Below are 25012 nucleotides of genomic sequence, written 5' to 3'. Positions count from 1 at the left end.
ACCCTCTCTGAGTTTCAGATTCTCAGCCTATAAAATAATAAGGTGGGATGAGATGATTTCCAGGTTCTTTACCAACTCTGTTGTTTTGGGAGCTGACCTGGAATTTCCCTGCCACGCTTATGGAAAACTATGCCCACGGCCTGGCTGAGTTGTTTACTTTCTGTCTCTTGGTTGTTTTCTGTCCTTCTGCTCCTTCTTCAGTGATTGGCCCTTTGGAGAATCTTTTGATGGGGGAAAACTGTTATTGTTGGTGTTTTCTTGCTTGGTGTAATTTGGAGGACTTCATTAAGTGTATTTTATGTAATTTTTCCCCCCTTTCACCAAGGTTGTCAGCTTTTGTTTTAAGATGTTTCCTTGAAGCTGATCCTTACATAGACATTGATCAGAATGTGTTACACAGAACATATACCTGGCTCAAAGGACATCAGAAATCCAACGGTGAATTTTGGGAGCCAGGAAGAGTGATCCACAGTGAACTTCAAGGTGGCAATAAAAGTCCTGTAACTCTTACAGCTTATATTGTGACTTCTCTCCTGGGATATAAAAAGTATCAGGTATTTAATCTTTAATAAATAATGGGTGGGAAATCACAAGAAAGGTAGGTCTTGATGGGTCAAATACATGTCTGGAAATGTAAAGAATTTTGCAATATTCCATCACATTTGAAGTCTTGAATTGGAGTATTCTTTTGCTTTGCATTTGTGGACACATTCCAACAGCTGAGAATGAAAATATCAACCCACTCTTTTGAGTAAGCTAAGAGAATTTTAAAAATGCTTTGTAACATTAAGTGTTCTTGTTATTGGTAAGATAAGTCAACACATATTTTATCATTGGATAACGATAATTAATTTTTTAGAGGACAGAAAAGTCTTCAGAATTTGGGAATATGTTCTAGCATACTTAGATTGTGAAGGGCTTTTTTTTTTTAATTTCTAAAATACCTGGAGCAATTATAATGTCTACTAATTTAGTAAAAAGTACAGGCATGTGTGCTAAGTAGCTTCAGTCATGTCTGGCTCTTTGTGACCCAGTGGATTATAACCCGTTAGGCTTCTCTGTCCATGGGATTCTTTACACAAGAATACTAGAGTGGGTTGCTATGCCCTCCTCCAGGGGATCTCCCCACCCAGGAATCGAATCTGCATGTCTTATGTCTCCTGTATTGGCAGGCGGGTTCTTTACTAACCTGGGAAGCCCCAGTAAAAAGTACACCCACTAAAAAGCATATTAAGTGGGCATGGATGTCTGGGTGAGGATGGGTGTGCCCAGAAAGTTATGCGAATGAGCTTAATTTTGCTCCAGAGCTGTCTCAGTGATTGATGCCTTTTACTGCTTATTGCTGACTGCAAATGATCAAAAGCAGCCATTCTCAGTATTAAGCTCCTGCAGTTTTCCTAGCCTAGTACTAGGCATGTAGGATATAACCTTTCCCCTCAATTTAGAGCTTCAGCACCTTAGATCATATATGTGAAGTATCTTTCTCAGGATACCTTTTATGTCCTTGTCTTAGTTCATGATAGTCACTGGGAGAAACACTGGCAAAAGCACCACTTCTTATTTTTTATTCCCTCTACAGCATGGTGCCTGTTTGCTTGTAAAACCTGAAAAGTGGTATTTTTTCAAAATACATGGCAGATCTTTAATTGTCAGTGATCAGGGGTGATTTCCATTGTCTAGGACAAAGTCAGGTGCTTAATAGACACTGAAATTGTTTTTGAATGAATGTTTGAAAATACTTTTTATATAAATATGTATGTGGTGACAGGTTATATTGAATAGTAAAATGTGTATTATTTTCTTTCCAGCCTAATATTGATGTGCAGGAGTCTATCAACTTTTTGGAGTCTGAATTCGATAGGGGAATTTCTGACAATTACACCCTGGCACTTGTAACTTATGCACTGTCGTCTGGGAGGAGCCCTAAAGCCAAGGAAGCTTTGGATATGCTGACTCGGAGAGCAGAACAAGAAGGTAAAGCGTGTAACCCCTGTGCTTTGTGAAATGTGTGCACGATATGAGAAAGTTTTGTACACCAGATATGGAGGTGATTACACTTAACATCTGAATGGGATGAAAATGCGATGCGGGTAAAATCACGATGGGCTGACATGGTCACCCTGCTGCTGCTCTCCCCAAGGTGTTTTCTAGAGAGTTTCGTGCCTTGGGTGTTTCCTTCTTTTAGACATGTTCTGCCTTGTGTCTGTTACCCTTTGAGTTTTGTCTGATGCCATTTCTGGTTTTGTGGCCTTGAGTGATCATTAAGGCTATGGTTTTTGGAAAGACCTGGGCTCAAATTCTGATTCTGTTAACCTTTCTGAGCTTCAGGTTCCCTATCTGTCAGAGGGGAATAACACCTCTTTTAGGATTGGTGTGAGGATTAAATGAGATAATGTGCAGGCCTTACCACGTAGCAAGTGTTCAAAAATGTGAATTAAAATGCTAACAGAAATGCAAATATCAGAAATGCCATTAGCAAGCTGTGTGTAGGATTTTTTAACAGTTTTGGAATGAGCACTGCTTGTGGGCTACGATAGGACAAAAAGTACACATGTTATTACTTCCAAATGGCCTCTATAGTTAGGGATCAGGTGTGTGTGTGTGTGTCTGTGTGTGTGTGTGTGTGTGGTGGAAGGGGATGGGGTGGGCAAAAATAATTTTAGGTGATGTCGACTGATTTTGAATCTCTTTGAATTCAAAACAGGCTAATTATGGAAAGTGCTTTAGAGGCTTCTGAGACTGTAAAAAATATTGTGTTATTATTAGCGGTGCGTGTGTCCTCAGTCGTGTCTGACTCTTGGTGACCCCCTGGACTGTAGCCCTCCCAGGCTCTTCTGTCCATGGGATTTCCTGAGCAACAATGCTGGAGCAGGTTGCTGTTTCCTCCTCCAGGGGATCTTCCCAACCCAGGGATCGAACCCAAGTTATTAGCAGTAATTTAGGTTAAATCCTTATTAGCAGCGCTGGGGACTAGAAGATTTATTACATAGAGGCTGAAGTAGTCCTTGACATTTCTGCTTCTCTGCTTGGCTAAGTGGTAGTTGTGTTACCTTCCACTCAAATGTAATCGTCATCTAAATGGTAATATTTGAGAGAAGGGGGAGTGGGTACTAAGTAGGATGTTTTCCCCGGGGGCTAGCAGGACCATCTCTAGGAAGATTGTTGAGCTGGCCAGGGTCTCTCATTTTTTTCTTGGGGTCTTGGATTTTGAACTTATAACACTAACTTTCAGATAATGGAAAAAGGAGTGTTTCCTAGAATGTTAGAGCTGCTTAATGGCAGATTCCCAGAATAAGTTTCTTTCCAATGTGTCCAAAAATATTTGGGGATGGTCTGGAATATACTAGGGTTTTTTCAAAAAATTTATAGCTGTTTAGTCTTGAGCCAGACATATGGAATTTCTCTTGGGAAAATATTTTCATCAAAATGTCCTCATATATAAGTAATAGGAAAAGGATGAAAATTTATAAATTTTAATAAGTTTAAGAAGAGACATGTTTATTTGTATGTGTGTGTGATTATACATATATTTGCTTGGCAGAAATATACACATGTATAGAAATATGTGTATTTTTATGCTGGTCAAGGAGAACTTGGACCAGGGTAGGAATGTTCAGTGGTATCAAGTGTAATTTTTCTGTAATTGGCCAGACTGTTACTACTTTTCTCCTGCAGGAGGCCTGCAATTCTGGGTGTCATTGGTGTCCAGACTGTCTGAATCCTGGCAGCCGAGCTCCCTGGATATTGAAGTTGCAGCCTATGCACTGCTCTCACATTTCTTGCAGCATCAGATTCCTGAGGGAATTCCGATTATGAGGTGGCTAAGCAGGCAGAGAAATAGCTTGGGAGGTTTTGCGTCTACCCAGGTGAGTGATGATCACTTTCCATTTCTTTAGCTATCTATCTATTTAAATAACTGCTGCTGCTGCTAAGTCGCTTTGGTCATGTCCGACTCTGTGCGACCCCATAGACGGCAGCCCACCAGGCTCCCCCGTCCCTGGGATTCTTCAGGCAAGAACAGTGGAGTGGGTTGCCATTTTCTTCTCCAATGCATGGAAGTGAAAAGTGAAAGTGAAGTCACTCAGTCGTATCCGACCCTCAGCAACCCCATGGACTGCAGCCTTCCAGGCTCTTCTGTCCATGGGATTTGCCAGGCAAGAGTACTGGAGTGGGGTGCCATTGCCTTCTCCTATAAATAACTATATATATGTAAAACTAACTCTGCTCTGCTGTGCTTAGTCATGCCTGATCCTTTGCAACCCCATGGATTGTAGCCCGCCAAGCTCCTCTATCCATGGGGATTCTCCAGGGAGGCAAGAATGCTGGAGTGGGTTGTCATGCCCCCCTCCACGGGATCTTCCCAACCCAGGGATCAAACCCAGGTCTCCTGCATTGCAGGCAGATTCTTAACCATCTGAGCCACAAGGAAAGTCCAAAAATACTGGAGTGGGTAGCCTATCCCTTCTCTAGGGGAACTTCCTGACCCAGGAATTGAACCGGGGTCTCCTGCATTGTAGGCGTATTCTTTACCAGCTAAGCTACCAGGGAAGCCTGAAACTAATTATATACAAGATTAAATGTATATGTTGCTGTTCAGTTGCTCAGTCGTGTTTGACTCTTTTGTGACCCCATGGACTGCAGCATGCTAGGCCTCCCTGTCCCTCACTATCTGCTGAAGTTTGCCCAAGTTCATGTCCATTGAATCGGTGATGCCATCCAACCATCTCAGCCTCTGCCACCCTCTTTTCCTTTTGCCTTCAATCTTTCCCAGCATCAGGGTCTTTTCCAGTGAATTGAGTCTTCACATCAGTTGGCCAGAGTACTGGAGCTTCAGTGTCAGCATTATTCTTTCCAACGAGTGCTCAGGGTTGATTTCCTTTAGGATTGACTGCTACTGCTACTGCTGCTGCTAAGTCGCTTCAGTCGTGTCCGACTCTGTGCGACCCCATAGACGGCAGCCCACCAGGCTCCCCCATCCCTGGGATTCTCCAGGCAAGAACACTGGAGTGGGTTGCCATTTCCTTCTCCAATGCATGAAAGTGAAAAGTTAAAGTGAAATCGCTCAGTCGTGTCCGACTCTTAGTGACTCCATGGACTGCAGCCTACCAGGGTCCTCCATCCATGGGATTTTCCAGGCAAGAGTACTGGAGTGGGGTGCCTCAGTCATGTCCGACTCTTTGCGACCCCATGAATCGCAGCACGCCAGGCCTCCCTGTCCATCACCAACTCCCGGAGTTCACTCAGACTCACTTCCACTGAGTCAGTGATGCCATCCAGCCATCTCATCCTCTGTTGTCCCCTTCTCCTCCTGCCGCCAATCCCTCCCAGCATCAGAGTCTTTTCCAATGAGTCAACTCTTCGCATGAGGTGGCCAAAGTACTGGAGTTTCAGCTTTAACATCATTCCTTCCAAAGAAATCCCAGGGCTGATCTCCTTCAGAATGGACTGGTTGGATCTCCTTGCAGTCCAAGGGACTCTCAAGAGTCTTCTCCAGCACCACAGTTCAAAGGCATCAATTCTTTGGCACTCAGCCTTCTTCACAGTCCAACTCGCACATCCATACATGACCACAGGAAAAACCATAGCCTTGACTACATGGACCTTTGTTGGCAAAGTAATGTCTCTGCTTTTGAATATGCTATCTAGGTTGGACATAACTTTCCTTCCAAGGAGTAAGCGTCTTTTAATTTCATGGCTGCAGTCACCATCTGCAGTGATTTTGGAGCCCCCCAAAATAAAGTCTGTCACTGTTTCCACTGTTTCCCCATCTATTTCCCATGAAGTGATGGAACCAGATGCCATGATCTTCGTTTTCTGAATGTTGAGCTTTAAGCCAACTTTTTCACTCTCTACTTTCACTTTCATCAAGAGGCTTTTTACTTCCTCTTCACTTCCTGCCATAAGGGTGGTGTCATCTGCATATCTGAGGTTATTGATATTTCTCCCAGCAATCTTGATTCCAGCTGTGTTTCTTCCAGTCCAGCGTTTCTAATGATGTACTCTGCATATAATATATATATATGTTGAATATATATATATTTACTATATGTGGTTCCTTTTTTTCATGACTTCATAAAATTACATGGCAGTTGAAAGGTTTAGTAACTTTAAAGGCTTAAGTTATTAATTTTAATTTTTTTCCATCTTAATATAGACATCATATCTGATACTCATATAGGATAAATTAGTTCCCTGTCTTAGTAGCCATTTTCCACCTGTGGTATCTGGTACAGTAGGATCTCAGCTCTAGTCAGCAGATGTTTTCTGAGTCTTTCCTGTATCCAGGTCAACCAAATTCAAAGGTGGACCTAGGTGAGCTCCTCACCCAAGAAAGGTGGATGAATGTGTAGTGTTATCCTAAACAATACTGAAATTTACTCTTTGGAAGCCTTAATGTATGCTTATGTGCACAATTTTTTTTTCCCTGCAACAGGACACCATTGTGGCCTTGAAGGCCCTATCTGAATTTGCAGCTTTAATGAATGTAGAAGAGACAAATATCCAAGTGACTGTGGAGGGGCCCAGTTCACTAAGTCCTGTGAAGTTTGTGATTGACACACAGAACCGCTTTCTCCTCCAGACGGCAGAGGTGTGGACAAGGGGGTGGTTATCTGAATATCTGTGTAGCTGATCCCTTCTGCTGATGATTTCCTTTCTGTTGACTTCAACAAAGACTTGTTCCCAGAGCCCTGTCCTGACAGGAAGGAGTACCCTCCTGTGGTTGAATTTGCTGAGCTGGGGAAGGGAGAAGGGGATGAGAACTTTGCAAAGATTTGGAAAAGGCGAAAACATGGGTCCTGTCGTATTGGGAGGTGAATGAATACCCTTTGAGCTCCTACTCTTTGCAGACCCTGTGCCATATTTCTTTATGTGTGTTATATTGTATTTACTTTTCTAACCAAGACTGAGAAGCAAGTACTTTTATCCCCACTATACATATTATAAAACCGAGGCTAAAGGAGTTTAAGTAACTTGCCCACAATCATGTTGCTAGTAACAGTAGAGCTAAAATTTGAACCCATTGTTTCAGACCATGTTCCTTTTGGTTGTACCACATTCCTCTTAGGAGTTGATAGAACCATAGTAGAATTTTTTCCTTGAACATGGGATAAAGGACTGTGCTAGACCCTAACTTTATTCCCTGACTAACCTTGCAGGAAGGTGAGGGTAATGGAGGAAAGCAGTAACTTCAAGACTAGAACCCGAGGGAGAAGGGGTGATAGCAAAGGAAAAGGAAGGAATAGTGTTGGTCCAGGTCAGTGATGGCATGTCATTGTGTTCTCAGAAAGGCCAGGGACTTGGGTGCTAAGGGAGGCTTGAGGAGGAAGGGATGGCTTCTGTTCTTATCTTTCTTGCTTCAGTCCCTACAGAAGGGCTTCCATAGCACTAATATGCACTTCTCTGCCTTCACCCCTCTAATCTGGTTTACCCATAACTTTTGACTTGTGGGGCTGTGTAAAGTTCTTTTTTTTTTTTTAAATTATACCCCAAAATACACTTTATTAATCTTGTATCAGTACTGGACTGTATTTTCAACTTCTTGCTTTTAATCTCCTACCATGCCTGATCCAGGTCTAAAGAAAATACTTAATTACTGTTTAACATTTGTGGGAGGAAGTAAGGTGAATGGGGAAGGAAGGAGGATTTTATTGCCTTGAAAAATAATTGTGTGAAGCCTTCTATTACACACAAGATGAAGCAGCAATTTGATTCATGTGCGCTTTTGATTAAACAGGATAGAGGAAAAAACACAGAGTCTATTTAGGCATTATAGAGAGTAATTGTTTGAACTGTATTTTTCTTTATTGAATATGTATTTTTTATTTGTTGAATGATAACATTTCAGGCTACAGAATGCTTAATTTCCATGATGCTAATTAAAACCAGCACATGTGTATCTAAGTGATATTTCTAGACAAAGAAATAGGCAAGCTGCGATCTATTCTTTTTTATGGAATAATCAGTTCTCCTCAGTTTAAAAAAAAAGAAAAAGAAATGTGTGATCATAACATTTTGCTTACAACTTGCTAATAATCATTATTATTTTATGGATTCTTGTTTATCTAATTTTCATATGTCTGAAGGTAATTTAAACCATGAACAGAAATTAGTAATGTTTTTAAAGACACTGACCATAATTCTGTATATTTACATACCAATGAAATTATTTGCAGAAGAGTATTTTTAATTGTCAAAACATATATAAGGTATTAATTTTGTCATAGTAATGATTATTTAATCATCATCAAAATTGACTTTCATAGTGACCTGTGTAAAAGAATTTCTTTTTTTACATTAAAATTTGAAAGACTCTGTTATTGGAGTATAATTGCTTTACAATGCTATGTTAGTTTCTGCTGTACAACAAAGTGAATTAGCTGCATGTGTACATATATCCCCTCCCTCTTGAGCTTCTCCCTGCAGCAGTCTCACTCCTCTAGGTTATCACAGACCTAGCTGGGCTCCCTGTGCTGTACAGCAGCTTCCTACTACTGTACTTTCCTACATGTATTTTCCATGTAAAGTTGTTAGAGCTTTAACGTGCAGACAGCTCACACTCCTGATGAGGGAAAACAGTGGTCTGTGCCGGTTGGGGGGACCTGGATATGGATACTTGGCCTTATTTACTTTTTTCCTCACTTTTATTCAGCTTGCTGTAGTACAGCCAACTACAGTTAATATTTCTGCAAATGGTTTTGGATATGCTATTTGTCAGGTATGTAATAATGTTTATTTTTTGTTTTGTTAAATATGACTTGCTGTAATAATTCTTTGGTTTGAGGCACTGATAAATCTTTAACTTAGATGACAAAATTATTAAAGGTTTATTTCTATGACAGCAAAATCAATCACTATCTTTAATAGAAAGTGTGAGAGCTATTACTAGCTAGTGAGTGGACTAGCAACTATATGACTTAATGTATCAGAAGAATATTTCTTGAGTATTAAATACTTTTTGAGGTGAGGGTTAAAATCCTCCAGTATGAGTCATGTGAATTGTTGGGAACTCTAACCCTGTTTTTTGTGAAAATATAGCTCAAACGTAATGCTGGGTAGAGTTTCTATTGTGACTTGATAAATATGTAGTATTTTACTTACCATTTCTTAATATTCATCTAACAGTATGAAGGTCAAGATGGTATTATAAGTAATTGACTTGAAGATAGGAAATGTGTCCCTTTGATGTAAAATTTTATATTATTGTAAATAAAACAATCAGAGCATAATATGTTCAGTGCCCTACTATAGGAAGAAAATTCAAAGAAATCTATCCTTTATGGTGTAACTGGGATACAGTTAAATGGAGGTAGTATATAAAATACTGAATGGAAGTTATTTTACTTAATAATACATGAAAATCATGGGGACTTAAAATCCATTTTGCATCCCAATAACATGGTTTTAAGTCCCCATGATTTTCATGTATTATGTACTTGGTTGGAAAAAACAAACCAAACAAACTCTGACAGCTTTACTGAGAAAGTTGTTGTTTAGTCACTAAGTCATGTCCGACTCCTTTATGAACCCCATGGACTGTAGTCCGCCAGGCTCCTCTGTCCATGTGGGATTTCCCAGGAACACTGGAGTGGGTTGCCATTTCCTTCTCCAGGGGATCTTCCCAACCCAGGGATTGAACCTGTGTCTCCTGCATTGGCAGGTGGATTCTTTACCCCTTAGCCACCAGGGAAGCCCTGAGAAAGTTTTTTAAAAAGACTGTTACAGAGAAAAGATACTTTTTCAAAAACCAGTACAACTATCCTGGTTGAGAGAACAGATGCTTTTGCCAAGCATCTGTTGTGCCCTAAGCATTGTGTTAGGGCACAATGGTCAGGTATAATTTGGAAACTTAAAAATAATATGAAGATTATTTTGTACAATACTCAAAATACAGTAAATGTTTTCTTTTAATCAGGAAAAAAAAATCACAATTAAAGGGAACAGTATTCAATGGAAAGGATAGAAAGAAGAAAGAGTGAATAATTTGTATTGGTCTTTACCAACAAAGACCATGTGAAAATACTCATTCTCAATCTATCTTTTGATGTGAATAATAAATCCAAAAGTAAATACACAGGATATTTTAGATAAGCTTGAAAAATTATACATACTTAAACCACCAAATTGGTTTGAATTCATTCTTGATAAACAAAATATAGATAAATTACTATATAGATAAAGTCAAGTGATTTTTATATGAGGTCTGAGGACACAGCAGTAAATTTGGTACCTACTGGTCAGAATGTTCACCAGTTGTGTGTCTGTATCAACACGAACAAAACAAAAGGTAGGGACCAATAGGTACTTCTTGTAATGGAGAAGAAAATTGCAAAAAAGCTGGTTACCCAGAACTAGGTATTGACATTTCCTTTAGTTAATGTTTTTGAAAGTGCTCTGGAAAAAGGAGGGCAAGGAAGACTCTCAGGTTTGCAGTAATGTTGATCCCTTTTGAGTGATAAAAAGCAAAGCTGTTTTTTGGAAATAAACTGCCAAATTTTGTGAATATAAAGACCCACTTGACTTGAAATCCATTATTTATTTTATCATCTTTGAAAAACACTGTATGATCAAAAAGAAGCCTTAGCAGTTGAATAGGTTTCTGTTCCACCAAGGCTTTTGGATAAAGATACTTTGATTTATCTTACCAACAGTTCCAGTTTGTGAACAATGACTCCAGCTGGGCAACAGAGCTTAGAAATTAGTGGATACTTTCAAGAAACTTGGCAGTAGTTTAGCTTGTTCCCTCGTGGGAATGTTTTACAGTATTTGAAAAAAAAATATCTGTGAATATTGTCTGTGATGATCTATGAAATTTTGAATATTCCCTAACAATTTTTCTCAATTTTAAAAATCATTGTTTATTAACTTTTATAATTATATTTGTAAATAATGATACTTTGCTAGCTAGTAAAATTAAGATTTTTTTTAGATTGAAAATTACAAATTTAGTTGAGTTTATCCCAGAGAATCATTACTTAATTTTTAGAATATATAATTAAACCAGTTTATTGCTAATGACTTACTACTTATGCTTCTTTGTTACTTATTGCAGCTTAATGTTATTTATAATGTGAAAAATTCCAGATCTTCTAAAAGCCGAAGATCTATCCAAGATCAGGAATCATTTGACCTAGATGTTGCTGTAAAAGATAATAAAGATGATGCCAATCACTTGGATTTGAATGTGTGCACAAGGTTGGTATCTAAGTTCCCCTTCTTTCTCCTTAAAAAATATATTTGAATATTTAATTAAATATATATGACTATTTATGGAGAAGGAAATGGCAACCCACTCCAGTATTCTTGCTTGGAGAATTCCATGGACAGAGGAGCCTGGTGGGCTACAGTCCATGGGGTCACAAAGAGTCAGACATGACTGAAGTGACTTAGCAGCAGAATATGACTATTTATATATTTAACTATATAACTATATAGTTATCTAACTATCACTATAAGGAATTATATTTAGCAAAGATTTCAGTTACACAGTACACTTCTGATTACAAACTAGAATGCTAATTGTATTTAAGCCTTTCTCCACATGCCAAAATTATCAATATTTGCAATTTTTTCTTGTATTTATAATAAGCTTTAATAGAAAAGTTTAATAAAACTCAGGTTTAATTTATAAAAACTTTGTCGTTTAGTTGCTCAATCATGTCAGATTCTTTGCAAACCCATGGACTGCAGCACACCAGGCTTCCCTGTCCATCACCAGCTCCTGGAGTTTGCTCAAACTCATGTCCGTTGAATCAGTGATATTGTCCAACCATCTCACCCTCTGTCATGCCCTTCTCTTCCTGCCTTCAATTCTTCCCAGCATCAGGGTCTTTTCCAGTGAGTTGGCTCTTCGCATCAGGTAGCCAAAGTATTGGAGCTTCAGCTTCAGCATCAGTTCTTCCAATGAATATTCAGGTTGACTTCCTTTAGGATTGACTGGTTTGATCGCTTTGCTGTCCAAGGGACTCTCAAGAGTCTTCTCCAGCACCATAGTTCAAAAGCATCAGGTCTTCGGCACTCAGCCTTCTTTATGGTCCAACTATCACATCTGTACATGACTACTGGAAAAACCATAGCTTTGACTATATGGATCTTTGTTAGCAAAGTGATATTGCTGCTTTAATATGCTATTTAGATTTGTCATAGCTTTCCTTCCAAGGAGCAAGCGTCTTTTAATTTTGTGGCTACAGTCACCATCTGCAGTGATTTTGGAGCCCAAGAAAATAAAGTCTGCCACTGTTTCCATTCAAAAACCTTAATGAATCATGATTAATACTCCAAAATAGATTATTTCTTTTTGTTGGTCATTTTTCCATTAAGCAAGTATTCCAGGTTCGCATTTAACTTTTTGTGTTATGCACTTAACTCAGAACTTCATAAAAGTATGCAAGTTCAATGAAGAGCCTAGTTTTTTTAGACACAGTGAAATAATTCTGATTTAGAAGATCTTTGCATTGGATACTTAGGCACTTACAGCTTCTGGGAGCATTTAATAAAGTGACTATTAAATTTGGTCTGTGTCCAGAGCATCTGTTGCTGCTAAGTCACTTCAGTCGTGTCCGACTCTGTGTGACCCCACGGACGGCAGCCCACCAGGCTCCCCCGTCCCTGGGATCCTCCAGGCAAGAATTCTGGAGTGGGTTGCCATTTCCTTCTCCACCAGAGCATCTGAGGATCTTGTTAAGCAAAAAGTATCCACTTCAAGACTACTGACTTCACAGATTCAGGGTCTATGAAGCCACCTTCAGCCTTCTTGCTTATTCTGATGCATACAGCAGTTTGAGAGCAACTCCTTCAGAAAGTTCTCAAATCAAGAGACTTTATAGTTTCTTCTTTGTCAATCTACTATGGTTAAGCTGGGTGTTACTCTGTTATGCACTGATCTTGACGAGCTGCTGCCTGCCCTTTTTAAATATCCCATAGTGTCTGATTGGGCTTTCCTGGTGGCTTGGACAGTAAAGAATCTGCCTGCAATGCAGGAGACCCGGGTTTCATCACTGGGTCAGGAAGATCCCCTGGAGAAGGGAACGGCTACTGAATTCAATACCCTTGCCTGGAGAATTACATGGACAGAGGAGCCTGGCAGGAGTTGTCCATGGGGTTGCAAAGAGTCAGACATGACTGAAGGGCTAACACTTACTTACTATAGCATCTGATTGACCTTGGACTCTTGGTGGGCTGGATGTCACTGATGTGATACTGAACCTCCAGGTCCTCCTAAGGTCATCTCTAGGTGTTCCTCCAAGTGGCCAGTCTTCTTAGCCATTGCCTGAACCCAGTCTTCTTCATTACTGCTACCATTCCTACTATCTTGGGTCTCCTTGTTCCTGATGTTAGTATAAATTGCCACATGTGTCTGCCCCCTTCCTCACCTATTTGGGCATTTTGAACCAGCAGCACGGGGATATCAGAATCTCTGCAGTGGCTTCCTTTTTAGTTGAGAAAGTAGGACTCCCGTTATACTTCACTAAGATTGAAACTGGGCTCTGTTCCAGAATAACAACATCAAGTTATTATTATTATTTAAACAACACCCACCTGCATTTGGGCTTCCCCAGTAGCTCAGACAGTAAAGAATCCGCCTGCAATGGGAGACCTGGATTCGATCCCTGGGTTGGGAAGATCCCCTGGAGGAGGGCATGGCAACCCACTCCAGTATTCTTGCTTGGAGAATCCCCATGGACAGAGGATCCTGGCAGGCTGGTGTCCATGGTGCCTCAAAGAGTAGGACACAACTGAATGACTAAGCACAGCACAGTATCTGCATTTATCACAAACTTACATGCTAGGGATTGCACCATGACTTGCACATGCAACTCATTTAATCCTTAGAGTTATTCTATAAAGTTGGTGCTATTATTATCCCTGCTTTTCTCATTCACTCCTTTAGTCATTCATTCACTCAGTAAATATTGGCTCAGTTTCCATTATGTAGTGTCAGGATTTGGAATATTAAGGTTAGCCAAAAAGATATAGGCTTATCTTCACATTTGAAAGAGGAGACAAAAATTAATAAAAATGATTCCTGAAAACAATGTTACTGAACTCAGGTTTGGCTGATGGCTGTTTAGAAATCAATACCCAAGAGACAGTTGCTGGTCGAAAGGAAAGATGCTTTATTAAGAAAAACTGGCAGTCTGGGGAGAAGGTGGGCTCATGTCCTGAGACCAGCTCCGAGGATTCTGCTCAGTAGTAATGGTTTTTAAAGGGAAACTGGGAAAACAGTCTCAGTCAGTCATTGAGATGGGAGTCAGAACCATCACCGCCTTGCCCTGCATGCAGGCTTGTCAACTTCTTATGATCCTCCTCTAGGTTCTGTCTTGTTCACACAGTTTGTTCATGAGATTACTAAAGGGGAAGCTAGGGAAGAGATCTGGCCATCTGTTAATTGTTTATTCTTTATTTGTACTCCTTTGATCTATGGAAAGAACCAACAGGTTGGGCAAGATACTGTGTGATCAAAAGATTTGAGAAGTGTGCTTGGGCCAGAGGTGAGCAGAACCTGGGGGTGCCTGGTTTAAGGTTAGTTACAATACAGCTTTGCTAAAATGACAAGAAAAGAGCTTTCCTGAGGAGGGTGGTTTCCTGCAAAGAGCTGCTTAGAGAAAGTCAATAAAATTCTAGTTTTGAAAAGGGCAAATTGCTCTTATGGGGCAATGAGATGGATTTTACCTCTTAGGGAGGTCAGATGAAGACAGAAGTGGAGATTCAGACCATGATGGGGCTTCACTATAAGGGGCTCAGGTAAAAATGCAGGATTCCAAATCTTATTCCAGCATCAGGAGTCAGATGGGCAACAAACTTTGCTATGTAGAGGACATCTATATCTTTATTTTGTGTGTGTGTGTGGAGGATCTGGAGAAGGTAAGTGTTTTAATCAGGGTTGGGGGCTTTATAAAAAGGATTTAGACGCTGCAACTAGTCTTCTGAGAAAAATCTGCCACATGAAATACAAATAGCATTCTAAATGAATTCTTTCAGTGACACTTTATAAAAAGAAAAACTGGTGTTTCAGGCACTTTATTCTCGTCAGTGAGGTCCAAGCTCTTACTCACCTCAGACGGGGTTTCTCTGTGGCATGGCAGTTTAACAAGTTCCGCCCCTGGCTGGTGGAAAGACCAGGTCCGCTAAGGCACTTCTGATGATACACTGCAGTCGTTGAATCTAGGCAGGTTGGCTGTTTTTCTCGTCTCTAAAAGCCTTCCAATTTTAATGCCCATATTGGTTTTCAACAGCACCTCTTCTTGAGCACATTACCAGCAGATGGTTTTGACTGCCTGGGGTTGCCAGCCAGCCACAGCCAGCACTTGTACTGTATGGCTTTTCAATCAGTCATGTTTGGCAGGCATCGGTTTGCTGCTTTGAAAAGCAAGATTTTCTACTGGCCCTTCTTGCTTTTGCCATTTAAAGGACAACAGGAACTTAACTGAACGATGCTGAGACTTCCATCTTGGAGACAAACTCCTTTCCATAACGACACTGGGCTCCTTCAGATCCAAAGTAAAAGCTCTTGCCACCTAGTCTTTTTTAGAAAAATATTTATTTTAAAGGAGACAAAACGTTGTTGGTGCCCAGATGCTTTGATGCTCACAATGTGTACAGCAGGGTTAGAAAACAAGCAGTGTAATAAAACTTTCCCAGGCTTGTCATTCTCCCAAGGCGACCAAAGAAAATACAAAATTTGCACCAAGTATGTGGGAGAAGAAAGGGAAGGACCTTCCCTTCTGGGTCTTCTTTTTCTAAAACCGGATGAAGAAAAGGTTGTTGAAGACTTGGCTGCCATCTCCTGCTAACTGGTCAAGTGATGCCTCTTTTTCAGTTCCTAGCCTTGAGCCGGGAAGCTTAGTGCCGTCAACTTTGGGGAAAATGAAAAATGCAATGCGGTTTGGAATCAACCACTGGAAAACAGAGTTGCCTGCTGAAGGGGCAAAGGTTGCCCTCCTTACAGCCCAGGGCCCAAGCCAGCTGCGTTGTAGGCATTTCATGCTGGCTGACAGGTGGACCCACTGTTCTCTTCCTCACGTGGTTGAAAGTTATAGGAATTTCAGACCTGTAAAGAAAGGGTTACCTTTTTAGTTTTCTACAGTAACTTATTTCAACGAAACAATAAATATTTGGAATGACACTTGGCAGTTTTAGTTTCTATATGAAGATAGTTTGCTAGCAGCTGTAGGTTTTTCCTAAAGGGTTTTTGTCCTTCCTGTCATCCTTGATTTAGGTTTCTGGGCCCAGCCAGAAGCGGCATGGCCCTTATGGAAGTCAACCTGCTCAGTGGTTTTACTGTGTCCTCAGATGCCATTCCCCTGAGTGATACTCTGAAAAAAGTAGAACATGACCATGGGAAACTCAACCTCTACTTAGACTCTGTAAGTAATGAAACCTGAGTTTCACCCCCATAACCATTGAAGCACCTTTACTTTATACATTTATGTCATTATTTTGGCTTTTGGTGTCCCCGAGTGACTTTCACATGGCAACCATCTATTGTCAACACTAACAAGACATTATTATAAAATTAAAGAGAATTACTATTAATGATGAGCCTGATGAAAGTCTTGATAATGAAATGATTATTTCATACCAGATGTTCAACCCAGAAATTGTTGTGATATGTTTTCCAAAATACAGTCCAGATCTCAAATAGAGAACTCCTGTGCTTCAAGGAATTGCTGGACATATTTATTTAAATGCTGCTGATGGTGAAAGCTTTAATTACATGTTTTAAAACGCTCATGAGGGACTTCCCTGGTGGTTCAGTGGTTAAGAATCCTCCTGCCAATGCAAGGGACCCGGGTTCCATCCCTGGTCTGGAACTAGGATCCCACATGCCACAGGGCGATATGTGCCACAGTTCCTGAGCCCACGTTCTAGAGCCCACAAGCTGCAACCAGAGAGAAGCCTGAGCACCCAGAGGTGGTGCTCCGCAGCAAGAGAAGTCACTGCAACGAGAACTGCAGACCACAACTGGAGAGGAGCCCCTGCTCGCTATGGCTTCAGAAAGCCCACAGCAGCAGTGAAGACCCAGTGCAGGGTGCTTTCATGAGAGAAAAAGCGTTTAATACATCCCAAAGGGTTAACATTCCTGCACTGAAAAGTTAGCTGCTTGAATCATATTCTCAGAGGTTTGGTCTTTACAGAAAATCATTATATAATATAATTATATAATTTTCATGTACTCTTCCCATTGCTGTATGAAAATTATGGATTCAGGAATAAGGTGCATAAAATATTGTGAGAAAGATAAGTGTGGAATTCAAGAATCTACTTGTTATGTCTCAAAACTGCTGCCATGAAAGTTTATTCTTCTGACATCTACATGAAATTTATATGTGGAGTTGAAATTGAGTTTTAAGTGTTCTTAGGATTTCATGTTATGAAGGGGGAATACATATGTTTCTTATTCCAGTTTTGCAAAGTGTGAATCAGAATTATATTGCTTTAGCAGTGACTCTACTTTTAAAAAGCTAGTTCCTAAATATTCTAATTGTTTTAAGACTTCAAAACCCACTTTGGTTATAAAGCTGTTAAAACGAATTCTCTTTGCTGTTCAGTAATTTCCATATATTAAATACTGCTTGACAGCCATGGGCCTAATTTAGAGTTTGAAAAATGCATTTAATGTTTATATATTTAATAATGTAATTATGTTTGGAGTTTGTCCTATGTCTGTGATGTTCTTGTTAATGGTTATTTTTAGTGTCCATTACATATTTACTGATTGACTTTTCACTACCTGCTAATTGGTATGGAATGAAATGTTTGAAGGAATGTATTAATTTCAGATTCCTTAACTAGTATTTTTTGCCAGATTGGCATTAAGTATCTTTCCTGGAGGCAAAGAGGCTGGCCTTTTGTACCTTACTGGTTGGGGGCTATGCCACCCTGACTCTGAGGTTACTTTACTTAGTGGATGAGGTGGCTTCTATGAGCTGAGGGTGATTCTCCAGAGAAGGGGACTGGGGTGAGTCAGTAGCAGCAACCAGAATGGGGTGCAAGACTGAGAGAGGGTTTTTGGTGAAGCACCAAGGCCAGGGGCATGCACCCTGGGCTCCTGCATTCTTAACCACTCTAATTCTCAGTATCTGTTTCAGTAAAATGGAAGTAAGAACCATACTGATCATGCAAAGATTGTTTTACGAAACAAATGATGTGATTTATGTAAAGTGCTTACCATAGTACTGGGTGTGTAGAAATGCTCCCTAAATGTTAATTTCTATAACTGTTTGATAAATGATAAGAGAAAGAAATGTCTTTTATCATGAACACAGTCTGCTACCTCTTTAAAAGTCTTCTGTGTTTTTCAAGGTAAATGAAACCCAGTTTTGTGTTGATATTCCTGCTGTGAGAAGCTTTAGAGTGTCAAATACACAAGATGCTTCAGTGTCCATAGTGGACTACTATGAACCAAGTAAGTGTGTTCTGGAGTTCCCAGTACTTTAGGAGTTAAGCCAGCCATTCATTCATTCATTCAAAGTGACCATCTATTGAATTAGCTTTGTGGGGAGGGTGTAGTTGGGGTAGTGAAGGAGGTGGTGCAGCAGGAGGTGAGCTTTCCATTTAAATGATAACAATGGATAATTAAGAAAATATAATCACAAGATAGCACTTTGCATATATTAAAATGATGTTTTTGCTCATAATATTTTAGGTTTTCAACAGTTAAAATTAAAAAAAAAAACAAACTGACACAGAGAGTCTAGTTATGTTCAGTTTCCAAGGTTCTTCTCTTGTTCCAAGCACCCACTCCATCTGGTTCTGGTTTTAAAACAAGACTTCTTCAGGAGAGAATGTGAACACCATCCGTGTTGGCAAACCTCAGTGGGATTTAGCTGTTTCTTCACTGAGGGAGATTGTTTTGCTAAAATGTATTTATTATAACAGATTTTTTTTTATCATTTCAGTAAAAATATAGTCTGAAAAATAACTTGAGCTTCTTTGATTTTATTGGTAACTTTTACTTTATAAAGTGTTAGAACTTTAGAATGTGAAAGTAGAGATCTGATCAGGACAAATCTCTATTCAGTCAGGGAGTGACTTTTTGTCATTGTGAGACCTGCAGGCTAACGTTTCTGCTTGTAATCACATTCGTCCTGAGTAAGCTAAGCACTCCGAGTGGCTCAGAATCATCAGAATGCATGAGAATTGTGAACATTTTCATGTCCCAGGCAATTGTAGACAATTACATTTAGAGTACGAGGAACCTGTCCGCACGGTTGGGAGTCTTCTCAGGGTATTCAAGAGGTGACACCACCTTGCTCTCCTCCTAAGTCAACAAGCCAGTTCCTCTCATCTTTTGCTTCCTATTGGAGTTGGGGTAGAGCATTCACCCAGTTCTTGTGGGACATTTTGGAAACAAACTGATGCAGCATTTTTTTTTTTTCCTGGTGAAGGGATGAAAGACTCAGGTAGAGACTCAGTGACAAAATAATGAATTTATCCAAATTTCTTATTTAATAACCTAGTTGAAAGATTCTCCAATTGGTATTTCTCAGGTGTATGGAGAACATTTTAAACATTTAAGAAGCAAAAAGGATTCAGTCTCCGTAAAGTTTTTTTGTGGAAAATGACTTATGTATTGGGGGGCATTTAAAATGAAAACATGGGTAAGATCAGGATAATAAAACCCATTCTGAAAAACCCTAGAGTCAGAAAGCATATTTATAAAATTTAAAACAATGAAAAACCATGAAGGAATTTGAAAATAGTTTCTTAAAAACTGTAAAAATAAAAATCATTTATGCTTTATAGTAAGTTTATTATAATGCTATTGGTGCTTTATCTAGTTTTTTAAAATATTAGCTTGTACTATAACATTTACTCAAGTTCAGTAGTTTTAGAGACTATGTGCTTAACATTTTAAGACACTGAAACAAGACATGACACAGAGTTCTTTTCATAGTTTTGCATTTTAAAATAAAGTCCACGTAAATATATTTCTCTTCAGTAGTTCTAATGATTAGAACTTTACTTGAAGGCATAGAAAATGTCATCCAAAAAAGAAGTCTCAAGGAGGTTAAAACATCCTCAAGGTACAGTCTTTCCCTTTCCTGGAAGGGTTTCAGGTTGCGCTTGACCTGAGCTGTGCAGCTAGGGTCTGTTTTTTTCTCTTTTAATGCCGGCCAGCTGCTGGTGGTACAGAAACAGGACTTCAAAGCACTGTTTCTCTCTTGGACTTGCTTCGCAGTTTGGGCTCCTTGTGAGCAGTTTTGCTGTTTTTCTTGTAAAGAAAAATAAAATTACGTGAAGAACAGAAAACTCAGAAAAGTGTATCGAAAGGCTCTTAAGTTTTGGCAGAGTACCTGTTTCTAAATGCAGAGGGCATCTATTTTTTTTTTTTTTTTTTTAATTTTATTTTATTTTTAAACTTTACATAACTGTATTAGAAGAGGGCATCTAAAGCAACGTCTACCTCTTTGAACAGGGCGGCGAGCCGTGAGAAGCTACAACTCCAGAGCGCAGCTGACCTCCTGTGACCTCTGCGGGGACGCGCTCGCCTGCGGCCCCTGCGACCTCGCGGCCGAGGCCGGCCTCCCGCGCCTGACTGCCGGCCTCCTCCTCCTCTGCCTCGCGCTTCTGTTCCTGCAGCGTTGGCCGTGATTTCTTTCCTAAAGACTCCGTGAAACATTAGCATTTCCAAAAGCCATATGCGACTGTCTTGTCTTCATAATCAGATATTACCTCTGTTTGGAAAATTAATGCTTTTCTTTTTATGAGTTGGGAGGGGGTGGAAGTGGGGGAGATGTACTAATAACAACAGGTCCTTTTATGTGTAGCTGCATAGATGGTTTTTCCCCCCTGACTTCTGTGTGGAACAAAAAAAAAAAAAAAAAAGAATTATTGCAGCTGTATTCTTTTATTTCCTCCTCTTAAAATCTTTTAGGATTTTTTTGGAGGTGTTGTTTTCTCCAGAATAAATGCATTATTTTAGATGATTCTTTTCATTTTTCTAGAGGAAATGAGCCTGGTTTCTTAAGCACTGCTATATGTCAGTCTCTGCTTTAAATGGTGAAACAAGCTCAAGGGAAGAGCTTGTTCCTTCCCTTCTGTATCCGCCCCACACCCCTGCCCACCCCACCCACCCCAGCAGTCTCAGTGCTGTGCTCTGCTGTGCTAAGTCGCTTCAGTCCTGTCCGACTCTTTTTGATCCTATGAACCCACCAGGCTCCTCTGTCCATGGGATTGTCCAGGCAAGAATACTGGAGTGGGTTGCCATGCCCTCCTCCAGAGGATCTTCCCCACCCAGGGATTGAACCCATGTCTCCTGCATTGGCAGACAGGTTCTTTCCCACTAGTGCCCCCTGGGAAGCCCATGGTCTCAGTACATCTTTCTTGATCAGATATAGTGTTTTTCTTTAGGATGGAGGTGGTGATTTTTTTTTTTTTTTGAAGAAAAATGATGTTGTTCCACTCCAGATGTAGTCACATACCCCATCCCTTGGTTTTTGCCTGTTTTCCTTTTGGAGAGAAGCAGAGAGACTGGGCTTTACTGTGCTGCCCGTGGCTTGGAGGTTGAGGTCACTGGGAAGTGATCAGAGGAGCCCTGGGTGATCTCTGTGTACCCAGCCTCCAGCCCCACATGCAGGCTTTGTTCCAGCTGAGGGTCAGAGAGCATTGCCACATGTGCCTTATGGGACTTGGACAAGAAGATCCTAGACCAGGAGACACATGTGAGTCATGGGGAATGCTCAGTTGGAAAGTGAAAGTGTTAGTCACTCAGTCGTGTCTGACTCTTTATGACCCCAAGGACTATAGTCCACCAGGCTCCTCTGTCCATGGAATTCTCCCCAAGAATGCTGGAGTGGGTAGCCATTCCCTTCTCCCGGGGATTTTCCCAACCGAGGGCTTGAACCCAGGTCTCCTGCATTGCAGGTGGATTCTTTACCATCTGAGCCACCAGGGGGACACAACTGAATCCCGTATGAGATGCAGCAGGCTGACCTCCCTGTTGTCTGGGAAAGAAGCTGGGGTTTGATGGGGGTCAGAGAGATGTGAAGTACTGTACACTTTGGCCAGGGTCCTGTGGAACCTTCTAGATTCAGGTGTCTGAGCATCAGACCACCAGCTGTACACTGACATCTAATGCTTGCTCTGAACCTTACAGAAGATTCTTGAATTTTGAGCATCTGGCTCATTGGTTACCTGGTACAGAAGAATAATACTCATTAATGTGAGTGAAGTTTTAAAGAAAGATTCCTTTCTTCTCCCTTTCCTGTTTGTCCTCTTTTCTCACCTCTTTCTTTCTTTTTTTTTATTCTTCCTTTCCCTCTCTTCTTTGTTTCTTCTTTCCATTTGAAAAATATTGAAATATTTTAGATACATCAAAAAATGTAAAGATCTTTTACTAAATCTGAAAAGTGGTTTAATTTTTACTCCTGAACTCAGCATTTATGTCAAGGGGATGTAGAAATGTAATTATCATGGGCTCCAAAGAAGCTGTGTTATACTATTTTCAGCTGTTTAAAAATAAATCCAAAATTAAAATATATAAATAATATATGTTAAAGTGAATTTTGAAAAGAACGTTTTTATTTTAGTGACTTTAAAGAAATTACAGTGGAGTGGATATTCATGGATTGCTTATGGATATTTTGGACGCAAAGGTAGGAATTACTAATATTCAGGTTTTTAAAGCTTGAATTCTGAATGTAGAAAATAGATCCTTAGAGGGTGGTCTATGGAGAGAGAGCAGTTAAATAACAAATATATAATTTTCTTGTATATACTTTCAAGTGGGGAAAAGTTTTTAGTTGTGTTACCCCTTTGAAACAGTCTGATCTGAAAAAGACACTTGGGTTTGGGCCTCCCTGTGTGGGATTTTTGGCTTTTATATGTTAGGACTTCTTTGGAGGTGAAAATATCTTAAAATGAACTTGGAGGAGGGTTGGCAAAGGATCCCACTTCCCCAGCCCCGCTGCCTAGAGAAACTCTGACTACCCATCAACAGCCTTCTATTCTGTAGCTTATACACTGTTCATACCAGACTTCAAGTATAGAATCTTAGGGAACACAAGAATGGAAAACCATTGGAAGACGGTGTAGCTTTTAAAAAATGTATTTCCTCATTTAAAAACTAGAAATCTTATATTTTTTTGTGAATTATTTCAGAGTTTCAGGTTAAACACTCACTTTGTAACTAATATTTTAATGTATTAAAACACATTACAGATGTATTAAAAAGTATTGAAAGTGAGGAGGAGGATGGGACTGAGGAGGAAGAGCAGGAGCGGACGGAGTAGGGGAGAGGGCAGTCCTTGGTTGGAGGTGTGCAGGCAGTGGGGATGCCTCTTGGAGGCAGGCTCTGTGACAGCTGGGCTGGGATGAAGAGGGTCCAAAAAAGCCACAGACATCTGGGTTAAAGGAGAGCAGTAGTAGCAGGAATTGGCATTATTCACTCTTTTCTGCACATGCTATGAGTAACAATACTAAAAACCTTGTTTTGCCTTTTACTTCGCTGAAACTTCTCCAGTGCCCTCAGTTTCATTCACTGATATAAATCTGAACTCGCTCCTTCTTTCCTGCTGAATGGGAACCTCATTATTAAGACACCAGCATATGTCACTTCCAGTTTTGACTGGCCAGGGGTTCCAGACACGGAATGTTGGGAATAACTAGTAGCCACATAAATTCAAGGACAGATCAATGCTATTATATTTGGTTTCAGCATGTTACTGCCTTTAGTTATAATTCTAAAAAAATAATTAAAACCCATTAAAATATGTTGGGTCAGTGAAAAGATTCCTTTTATTGTATTGTCCTGTTATACTTCATGTTTTTAAAAATACTCTAACAATAACTTTGGTTTAGTATTTTGGTTATATTTAATCTGTGGAACATTGTGTTAAAATCCAGATATATGCTTATTGCCTAACAGTTTGTTACTTACATATGCAATGCTATATTCTACATGTGGGAATTTTCAGAATTGTACATAGCATAAGTCTCCCTGCTTCCATTTTTTGAGCCTGAGTGTAATGATTTTTTAAAAAAGGTTATATTTAACCATAATTACTTTTTATGTTAAATTTAGTTACAAATATTCTGGCAACAGAATGCTAGTAATCTTTATTTTTATTATTTTGATCCAATTCAATTATTTTGATATCATTCATTTTGATATCATTCAACATTTCTGACTATCCAGTTTTAAAAATTGGAGCTATGATTTTTCTTTATCATTCTTTAAAGGAGCCATTTTATTAGTCTTCCAGCATGTAATCTGGAGTTTTTTGTAATAACCTCACTTCTAATTGGCTTTATTAAAGTTCAATACTGATTTTTATAAAAATATGTTATAAATACCTCCCTGACAAGGTTCTTTATCATAAAGACAGTACTTACTTGGAGTTCATCAAGTAGCTCCCATGGGTCCAGGTGCCATTACTTATTCTTGGGTGCATCATTTTCTTGCATTTTGTAAATTTAAGACAGTTAGTAGACTGACTCTTGGAGAAGCTTCAGAACCTTAAGTATATGTACCCTTATATACCCTAAGAGGCTTCTATTAGAAGAATATTCTATTTTTTGTTTGTTTTCAAATTCCAGTAAAGCATACCACATTTAAGAACTTTAAAATTTCCTGTCATCTACTCAATTGATATTCATGTTAATATTAAATATCTTAAGTTGTATTGGGAGTAATTTGAGGTGCAGTTATTTTTATCACTACTTTCTTCAGGAAACTAAGCAATAAATATACATTTTTAATGAAAAATATATCAGTTGTGAGTAGGCTTGTTTCAAAACTATTCTAGCCATTGAGTTGTGTTTTCATGTGCCTCATCAGAAGACGGTGCCACATGCATTGTTCCATAAAATGTTGCCGTTTCATTTCAGTAGTTATAATACAGGGAAATAGATACTTCCTGGGTGATTTCTGAGTTTCTCAATTCACAAGACACTTACACATTGGTATGTGTGTGTCTTTGTAATAAAGATGATATTGGTACATATTTAAGAAAAATTCTGTGTCACGAGGCCATGATTTACCACCCTTCTGTCAGGGTATTGAATCAGT

The 25012-nt window shown here is 39.6% G+C and overlaps 1 protein-coding gene across 2 annotated transcripts in view; it reads left to right on the top strand.

Annotated features, from left to right (window-relative positions):
- Nucleotides 1-20927, top strand: part of CD109 (CD109 molecule) — a 137041-nt gene extending 116114 nt beyond the window's left edge. For both annotated transcript variants that reach the window (XM_025294874.3, XM_044924508.2), the window contains 9 exons: nucleotides 326-554; nucleotides 1809-1974; nucleotides 3676-3866; nucleotides 6434-6589; nucleotides 8651-8716; nucleotides 11051-11193; nucleotides 16217-16364; nucleotides 18304-18406; nucleotides 20420-20927. In XM_025294874.3, coding sequence (XP_025150659.2) covers nucleotides 326-554; nucleotides 1809-1974; nucleotides 3676-3866; nucleotides 6434-6589; nucleotides 8651-8716; nucleotides 11051-11193; nucleotides 16217-16364; nucleotides 18304-18406; nucleotides 20420-20595 — 1378 coding nt within the window. In that variant the 3' untranslated portion in view covers nucleotides 20596-20927. The remainder of the gene's footprint in view (nucleotides 1-325; nucleotides 555-1808; nucleotides 1975-3675; nucleotides 3867-6433; nucleotides 6590-8650; nucleotides 8717-11050; nucleotides 11194-16216; nucleotides 16365-18303; nucleotides 18407-20419) is intronic.
- Nucleotides 20928-25012: the final 4085 nt, after the last annotated feature.

This window comes from Bubalus bubalis, chromosome 10, assembly GCF_019923935.1.
Source record: "Bubalus bubalis isolate 160015118507 breed Murrah chromosome 10, NDDB_SH_1, whole genome shotgun sequence".
In the NCBI taxonomy this organism is placed as follows: domain Eukaryota; kingdom Metazoa; phylum Chordata; class Mammalia; order Artiodactyla; family Bovidae; genus Bubalus; species Bubalus bubalis.
Note: the sequence above shows the minus strand (reverse complement) of the source record. Positions and strands in the feature narration are given on the sequence as shown.